Source organism: Camellia sinensis, chromosome 8 (assembly GCF_055761805.1).
Source record: "Camellia sinensis isolate YWXY chromosome 8, ASM5576180v1, whole genome shotgun sequence".
Taxonomy (NCBI): Eukaryota; Viridiplantae; Streptophyta; class Magnoliopsida; order Ericales; family Theaceae; genus Camellia; species Camellia sinensis.
Window position 1 is genome coordinate 18,668,608 of NC_138968.1, and position 8,998 is coordinate 18,677,605.

Here is an 8,998-nt window from a genome sequence, read left to right on the forward strand (position 1 = left end):
GCGGGTGGGGGGTGGCGGATGGCGGGTGGTGGTGGGTGGCGAGTAGGTGGTGGGTGGTGAGTGGTAGCGAGTGAGTGGTGGTGGTGGTGGTAGTGGCGGGTGGGTGGGTGGGTGGGTGACAGTGGCGGGTGGTGGGTGGTAGCGAGTGGGTGGCGGTGGCAGATGTGTGGCGGATGGCGGGTGGCAGGTGGGTGGTGATGGTGGGTAGGCGAGTGATAGGTGGTAGCGAGTGGGTGGTGGCGGCGGCGGGTGGTGGTAGCAAGTGGGTGGCGGATGACGGGTAGGTGACGGGTGGTGGTGGTGGTGGTGGTGGTGGTGGGTGGGTGGGTGACGGTGGCGGGTGGTAGGTGGTAGCGAGTGAGTGGTGGCAAGTGGGTGGTAAGTGGTGGTGGGTGGCGGGTGGTGGTGGTGATGGTGGGTGGGTGGGTGACGGTGGCGGGTGGTAAGTGGTAGCAAGTGGGTGGTGGTGGTGGTGGCAGGTGGGTGGCGGGTGGGTGGTGGGTGATGGCGGTGGTGGTGGTGGTGGTGGTGGCGGGTGAGTGGGTGGGTGGCAAGTGGCTGGTGGTGGTGGGTGGCTGTTGGTGGCAGGTGGCTGGTGGTGGCAGGTGGTGAATGGTGATGACAGGTGGGTGGTGAGTGGTGGTGGCAAGTAAGTAGCGAGCGGTGAATGGTAGTGGCAGGTGGTGGGTGGTGGCGGGTGGATGATAGGTTGGTGGTGGTGGTGGTGGCAAGTGGGTGGCAGGTGGGTGGCGGTGGCGGTGGCGGTGGCGGTGGCGGGTGGTGGTAGCAGGTGGGTGGTGAGTGGTGGTGGCAGGTGGTGGTGGAGGGTGGGTGGTGGTGGCGGAAGACGGTGGTGGAAAATGGTGGCGGGTGGTAGCTAATGTTGGGTGATAAAAATAAAATAAAAAAAAATTGAAAACTTAAAATGGAAACACATTTTTTGTATTTTCATTTTTGGCCAAATTTATAAACTGAGACCACTGATTTATAAATCAAAAATTTTATCAAACAGGTTTTTATTTGAGTTTTTTAAATTTTTGTAAATATAAATAGAAAACTGAAAACGTAAGTGTTATCAAACGACACCTTACGTTTTCAGTTTTCTGTTTATATTTACAAAAATTTTAAAAACTCAAATAAAAACTTATTTGATAAAATTTTTGATTTATAAATCAGTAGTCTCAGTTTATAAATTTGGCCAAAAAATGAAAACACAAAATATGTGTTTATGTTTTGAGTTTTGAGTTTTTTTTTTTTTTTACCACCCAACACTAGCCACAGCCTGCCACCATTTTCCACTACCGTCTTCCACCACCAATCACCACCCACTGGCCACCACCAGCCACTAGCCACCACTCACCTGCCACCCACTCGCCACCACCACCCACCCCTCGCCACCACCACCACCACCCACCAACTTGCCACCCACTACCCACCAACTTGCCACCCACCACTACCATCCACCGCCCGCTACCACCACTCATCTACTTACTTGCTACCACCACTCACCACCCACCTGCCACCACCATCGACCACCTGCCACCACCACCCACCCGCGCACCACCACCCACCTGCCACCCACCTACAACCACCACCCACCACCCACTACCACCACCCACTCGCTACCACCTACCACCCGTCACCGTCACCCACCCACCACCACCACCTGCCACCTACCCGCCACCACCCACCACCACTCGCCATCCGCCACCCACCTGCCACCACCATCCACCACCTGCCACCGTCACCAACCTACCCACCATCATCACCCACCACCCGCCACCACCACCCACTCGTTACCACCCACCACTCGTTACCACCCACCACCCGCTACCATCACCCACTCACCCACCCATCTACCCACCATCACCACCCACCACCCACCCGTCACCACCCGCAATCACCCGACATCCGCCACCCACCTGCCACCACTACCCGCCACCACCACCACCCACTCACTACCCGCCACCCGCCATTCGCCACCCACCTGCCACCACCACCCGCTACCACCCACCACTCGCCATCCGCCATCCGCCACCCACTACCACCACCGCCACCCACTCGCTACCACCCACCACCCGCCACCGTCACCCACCCACCCACCCACCCGCCACTACCACCACCACCACCACTAGCTACCCACCACCCACCGTCACCACTTTCCACCACCGTCTTCCGCCGCCACTTGTCATTTCTCACTCTTTTTTATATTTTAAAATTTTTTTAAGTATTTTGTCAATTACCAAACGCGTTTGTAATTTATGTTTTTCTAAAAATAAACAAAACCAGTTTATAAATTTTTTGTAAATATAAATTGAAAACGTAAACGTTACCAAACACACCCATAATGTTCACTAATTTGTATTATAATTTAATATTTTCAATAAAGTATAATGCAAAAAAATAAATAAATTTTTTCAAATGAAGGCAATAAAAAGATAAAATACATTAGCTGATATTAAATAAAGATAATTTTATTATAATAAAAAGACATTATAATATAAATATATAATTTTTTTCAATTTTTCCAATTTTTCATTTTTTTTATTTTTTATATTTGTCTAGTTGGGAATAATATAAATATATAATTTTTTTAACAAATAGGTAAAAAAATGTCACAAAAGATAAAAAATAAACAAAAATAAAATCACAAAAAACCTATATCCAAACAACACCTACAAAGTTGGAAGGAAAGTTAGCTGAGATTTGTCAAAAATAACAAATGACCATTGGAGTACCATTGCTATAATTTGACAAAATAACACTATTCATTGCCAAATTATAATAATAGTAACCCCAATATAACAACAACCATCGGAGATGCTCTCAGTTAAAGCTGAAGAGAAGCTTATCTAGGCCTTATTTTATTTTTATTTTTATTTTTATCATTATCTAGGTCTTATTTGACAAAGGCTACAAATTGACTTTTTAGGCTAAAATTTATCACAAAAAGAAAAAAGAGTCAAAATAAATTAAAATAGTTAATAAGATAAAATATTATAATAAACTCATAATTTTTTTTTTTCACAAACATCATATCCAATTATAAAAAAATTAACTATATTTTCAAATATAAAAATTTTGACGCACCAAAATAACCAACTTATCAAAGAAGGCCTAATATCTATTATAAACACCGTCCTTGACATAGAAACGAGAAAATAATGAATAAATGAATTGAAAAAAAAGAAAAATGAAAAATGAAAGAAAAGAAACGAGAAGGAGAAGATAAAAGAAGGAGCTGAATATTGCCATATTGGTGAGTAGTAGTATGAGTGAGGAGAGAGAGAGAGGGAGATGCAAAAACCCTAAATACACCCCCAATATATCGCGAGAAATCAGCACATTTTCTAAATCTGCAACTTCCGATTATCTCTCTCTGTCTCTATCGAATCGAAGTATCGACAAGTTCTCTCTTTCCATCTGTGTAAGCTTCCCTCTTATTTCTCGCTACTTTCGCTCTCTTCGTTTTTTTCACTCTCTTCGATTCTCTCTCTACCATTATATATATTTACACACTCTTCGATTCTCTGTTGTTATATCAACTGCAAAGCATTCGATTGTAAAGTTAGCTGGAAAATGGCGACAGAAATGACTTGTAAATGTGGTCATAGTGGTTAACCTGTTTGGTTGCTGAGAAAATAGTGGAAGGAAGTGAAATTTGTGGAAGAAAGTTTAACTTGTTGAATTGTCCAGAAAGCGACGGTTTAACAGTCCGATTTGTTCCGTTTCTTTTCGAAATCAAACAAAGAGAACGGTTTTGGTTAAAGTTCTGTTGTAAAAGTTTGTCGTGTTTAGCTATGAAGCTAGAATCCTGAGAGCTCAGTGTAGTAATAACTGAAAATATTTTACCTGATTGTTGAAAATCACTTTCGGACTTCAATTTTGTAATTGAATTGTGGATTTTGATTCCTAAAGATTTGCAAATTTCCTGTGGTTTCTCATCCAAAGATAGACTTTCCCAAATTGCATCATTTCAAATCAATTTTGATGAATGTCGAATTTCTGTGTCAAAATTTGGGCCTATTTGATTCACTGCTGGTTTTGAAAGTTGATTGTATAACGAAAATATTTCTGTTCTTTTACCGATACAATCAAAGGGAAGTGGTTAATTAGCTGCCTATGAACACCTTAACATTGTGGATCATGATCACTTTGGATCATGTAATTTTGTAATAAAATCTTTTTGATGTGTCCAGAAATCACTCTATTGTTCATGGTTTAAGATTTTATGTTGCTCATAATCATGCTGCTAGTGAATTTTTACTGTTTAGCACCTAACTATCATGGATAAGAGTTTAAAATGAATATATATATATATATATATTGTGTCTTAATTTGATTATATAGATCGTTGTTGCTATTTTAAAGCATTATTGAGCTTCATTTTTTCCCTGGGTTGATCTTTGAGCTATTTTGCTTTCTTTTCTTTCTCTCTGCTTAGCGGTTTCTCGACATTGTCATTGACTTTGGTTTTCTGCTTGTTTTAGTTAGTGCAGAGGACACAGGGCGTCTTGATCATCAGTAAGTCCAAGCCTTTTTCTTGTAGCGAATTTCTCTTTATGGAAAAAAAAAAAAAAAAAATCCTCACTGAATTGTCATGAAGCAATTTGATTGTAACATTTTGGACTTGTGCTCCTCATGTTAGTCAGTAAAAAAATAGAAAGAAAAACTTTGCATAGTTACACTTCTTATAAACAAGTTTCTGTTACAGTCAAAGACAAGTATAAAAAAATGCCGCCTAATTAGTACACATTAATGTGTGTTTGGGAGGGGAAAGATTGAGTGTACACCTAACCTTTGGCATAATGGTCAAAGACAAGTATAGTATAATATATTGATAAACTGCATGAAATGTGGAGTTATGACCTTCAATTATATTTATTGATTTTGTGCTTGGCTGTAATCTTCAATTATAATTATGAAAAAGTAGATTGAGAAAAATTATGGGTCATTGGAGGTTATGAGTCAATTATGAAGAAGTTAGAAGTGGTCCAATTGAAAATAAATGAAGGAAAACTGGTCATGTCATGTGCATCGTAGACTAACACTTAAGGAGTGATTGGATCCACATGGGGGGTGGTAAAAGAAATAATTCCAACTTGTCACCTATAGATTTCAATATGGTCAACATTGGCTTCTCCCTGTGATCTATAGCTAACCATATTAAGCAAGGGCAATGCTTAGTAAGTAGTGTTTTGTAATGTGCTTTGTTACACATGTGGAGGAAGAGAAATTGTCCATCTTTGAATTTTGTGAGTTTAAACCTCAAAATCACAGAATATCCTTTCTAATTGAATTGATATATTTTTTTTGGTTGAGTTTATATTCACCAAAAATGAAGTCAGATAGTTTTGAGCTGAGATTAATTTGAGGTTGAATAATACAGAGAAGGAAGCAAAATGAACTCTAATAAATTATACTAAAATAGTTGTTGCTTTTTCTCCTTTTTTTTTTTTTTTTGGCAGTGGTTCGAGAAAAAGATGTTTGTTGGGAATATGCTGATAAGTTAGATGGAAACAAGGTGAGATGCAAATTTTGTTCCAGAGTTCTGAATGGTGGCATTAGTAGATTAAAGCATCATTTGTCACGACTTCCTAGTAAAGGTGTAAATCCATGTAGCAAAGTAAGGGATGATGTTACTGATAGAGTGAGGGCTATAATAGTGTCAAAGGAAGATGGAAAAGAAGCTTCTAGTGCTAAGAAGCAAAAGCCAGCAGAAGCCAAGCCTCCTGTAATTGTAAATACTACAGGCAAAGCTCTCATGGCAATCGAGGCATCATCTCCCGTTTCAAAAATGTTCCCTTCCATCACACAAATGTGCTCTACCCCTGCAACTGACCAAGAAAATGCAGAGAGGAGTATTGCTTTGTTCTTTTTTGAGAATAAACTGGATTTTAGTGTAGCTCGTTCTTTATCATATCAGCTAATGATTGATGCAGTGGGAAAGTGTGGTGTTGGATTTAGAGGTCCATCTGCCGAAATCCTGAAGACTACATGGTTGGACAGGATCAAGTCTGAAGTGAGCTTAAAGTCAAAAGATATTGAGAAAGAGTGGACCACAACAGGTTGTACTATAATCGCAGAAACATGGGCAGATAACAAATCAAGAGCTTTGATCAACTTCTTAGTTTCGTCTCCCTCCCGAACCTGCTTCCACAAATCAGTAGATGCATCTGCATATTATAAGAATATAAAATACCTCGCTGATTTGTTTGATTCTGTAATTCAAGATTTTGGCCCAGAAAATGTTGTGCAAATAATTGTGGATAATACTCTCAATTGCGCAGGTATAATGAGTCATATCCTACAGAACTATGGAACTATTTTTGTGTCCCCTTGTGCTTCTCAATGTTTGAACACGATCTTGGAGGAGTTTTCTAAGGTAGATTGGGTGAACAGATGTATTTTACAAGCGCAAGCTATTTCGAAGTTCATATATAACAATTCATCGATTCTTGATCTGATGAAGAAGTTCACTGGAGGACAGGAACTCATTAAGACTGGTATCACAAAGTCCATTTCCAACTTCCTGTCCTTGCAATCTATATTGAGACTGAGGTCAAGATTGAAACATATGTTCAACAGCCCTGAGTTCTCTGCGAACCCTGCCTATGCAAATAAAACTCAAAGCATAACTTGTATTGGCATTATCGATGATAGTGATTTCTGGAGGGCAGTTGAAGAGTCTGTTGCTGTTTCTGAGCCATTTCTGAAAGTGTTAAGGGAAGTATCAGGAGGGAAACCTGCTGTAGGGTTTATATATGAGTTGATGACCAGAGCCAAAGAGTCGATAAGAACGTACTACATTATGGATGAGATTAAGTGCAAGACATTTTTAGATATTGTAGATAAAAAGTGGCACAACCACCTCCATTCGCCTCTCCATGCAGCCGCAGCATTTTTGAATCCCAGCATCCAATATAATCCCGAAATCAAATTTATTGGATCTATAAAAGAAGACTTTTACAGAGTTTTGGAGAAACTACTCCCCTTGCCTGAATTAAGACGAGACATTACTAATCAGATTCTTTTATTTACAAGGGCAACAGGGATGTTTGGTTGTAACCTTGCGAAGGAGGCAATTGATACAGTCTCACCTGGTATGTATATAATTTCACCATTTAATGTGATATATGGTGAGACGAGAACTTTTAGACTACGCATTGTGTGTGTGCCAATCCTTACAGAATTTTACCCTTTTACATACCAGAAACTACTAGGACTCGTTGCTCTTTACTAGGTCAAATACCTGTCCAAAACTAATGTTCCCCTATTATATAAGAGACTCATTGAGGACTAGCTGTTCCATTGTATGACAACTTTGAACAAGCTTGACAGGACGAATCAAGTTCTCAAGAAAAGTTTTTTCGTTCACATTCTTCAGAAAGATATCTGCAAACGTTAAATTTCACTTCTATGATATCAGAAGACAGATATGGAAGATTGAATAATATCTAATGGTTCTTAACAAAAATATATATATATTAAAAATATTGGCACCACTGATAATTTAAATCTTCAAAATGTCACTTACATAAGTCTCTTCTATATTTTGTTGTTAGCTCAAAAAGTTTTAACCTTGTATCGTAATAAACTTATAAAATTTTCAATCCATATCTAAGTAAAACTATAACATTTTCAGATGCACAGTCATGTACGTGCATGAATGTATCTCACTATTGCTTTGCTGCTGGAGGTGCTGCCACTGATTCACTGGAAAGTTAACTGATGAATTAGTAAATGATCTTGCTTCTGTATCAAAGTTGCAGATAAATTGATTAAGCTCTGATGTCACTCGCACTTGTGGTGCCCGGTCATCAATTGCATTTTTTTAGTTTGTACAGGATAAGCTGTTGGTATCTAAAATATGTGTGTGTGTTAAGAGATGGAAGTCTAAATTTCAGCAAATAGAGTGTGTGTGTGTGGCCACACAAGGGCATGCATGCTTGTGTTGTTTGCGTTTGTGTATGTCGCCAATTATCTGTTGAAATGGTTAACATGCTGCAAATACATTGCAGGTATTTGGTGGGAACAGTATGGTGATTCTGCACCTGTGTTGCAACGTGTTGCTATTAGGATACTCAGTCAGGTTTGCAGCACTTCCACATTTGAGAGGCACTGGGGCACATTTCAGCAAATCCACTCTGAGAAGCGCAATAAGATTGATAAGGAAACATTAAATGACCTTGTCTATATAAATTACAATCTCAAGTTAGGAAGATCGATGAAGTCCAAGTCTCCAGAATCAGATCCCATTCAACTCGATGACATTGATATGACTTCAGAGTGGGTAGAGGAGGCTGAAAGTTCAAGCCCCTCTCAGTGGCTTGATCGGTTTGGTCCTGCTCTGGATGGGAGTGACTTGAATACAAGACAGTTTAGTGCTTCTATGTTTGGTGCAAGTGACCACTTATTCGGTTTGTGATCACACAACCCTGATCTAATTGATCTTCTTATACTGTATAAGTTGTGTCCTCTGTAATCATGATTTCATAGAATGCCTAGTCTGAGCTATTAGTTTGACAATTACTGCTTTTGGTTTGATGTATTGTAGTGGCTAGATAGTTGTTGCCTTCCTGTAGATGATGGATATGTATTCAATTGGAAAGTATTTATTTCCATTTGTCTTCACATAAATTATGGCTATCGACAGGACTCTTTCTAGTATGAAGAACTAGTATAAAGAACTTTAACATAAGAAAGAATAATTGTAACCTATCTGAAAGTAGAGTTTTCTCATTGTTTGTGCCATTCAGGATTTTTACCTCAGAAAAATCTTTGCTTTGGTCATTGTGTTACCTTGCCTTTTTTAAAGTTCTCAATGAGCTTTTCTGCTCCCCACATTCCTAAATGTTACTAATTTAATGTGAAAATCAACTATAACCTTTTGGCATATTTAGTTAGAGGAGAGTTAACTAGGTTATTTGCCTTTTGTTAGGAAAGAATGTAGGTGATAGAAGGTACCCAGGTGATTTGTAGAAACAAGTACAACCTG

General features: G+C 39.7%; 1 protein-coding gene across 1 annotated transcript; it reads left to right on the forward strand.

Annotated features, from left to right (window-relative positions):
- The first annotated feature begins 3,129 nt into the window (after positions 1–3,129).
- LOC114288131 (hAT transposon superfamily) lies at positions 3,130–8,640 on the forward strand. The gene is made up of 4 exons (XM_028231612.2): positions 3,130–3,427; positions 4,491–4,524; positions 5,469–7,103; positions 8,022–8,640. Exons 1-4 carry the CDS (start codon positions 3,272–3,274, stop codon positions 8,426–8,428), a joined length of 2,232 nt encoding a protein of 743 aa, XP_028087413.2. The 5' UTR covers positions 3,130–3,271; the 3' UTR covers positions 8,429–8,640.
- The last annotated feature ends 358 nt before the right edge of the window (positions 8,641–8,998 follow it).

Excerpts from the sequence above, each read along its gene's own strand:
- LOC114288131 (XM_028231612.2), top strand. The coding sequence starts at position 3,272 with ATGAGTGAGGAGAGAGAGAGAGGGAGATGCAAAAACCCTAAATACACC. Across the intron at positions 4,525-5,468 it reads ACAGGGCGTCTTGATCATCA|TGGTTCGAGAAAAAGATGTT; the intron begins GTAAGTCCAAGC and ends TTTTTTTGGCAG. Across the intron at positions 7,104-8,021 it reads AATTGATACAGTCTCACCTG|GTATTTGGTGGGAACAGTAT; the intron begins GTATGTATATAA and ends AATACATTGCAG.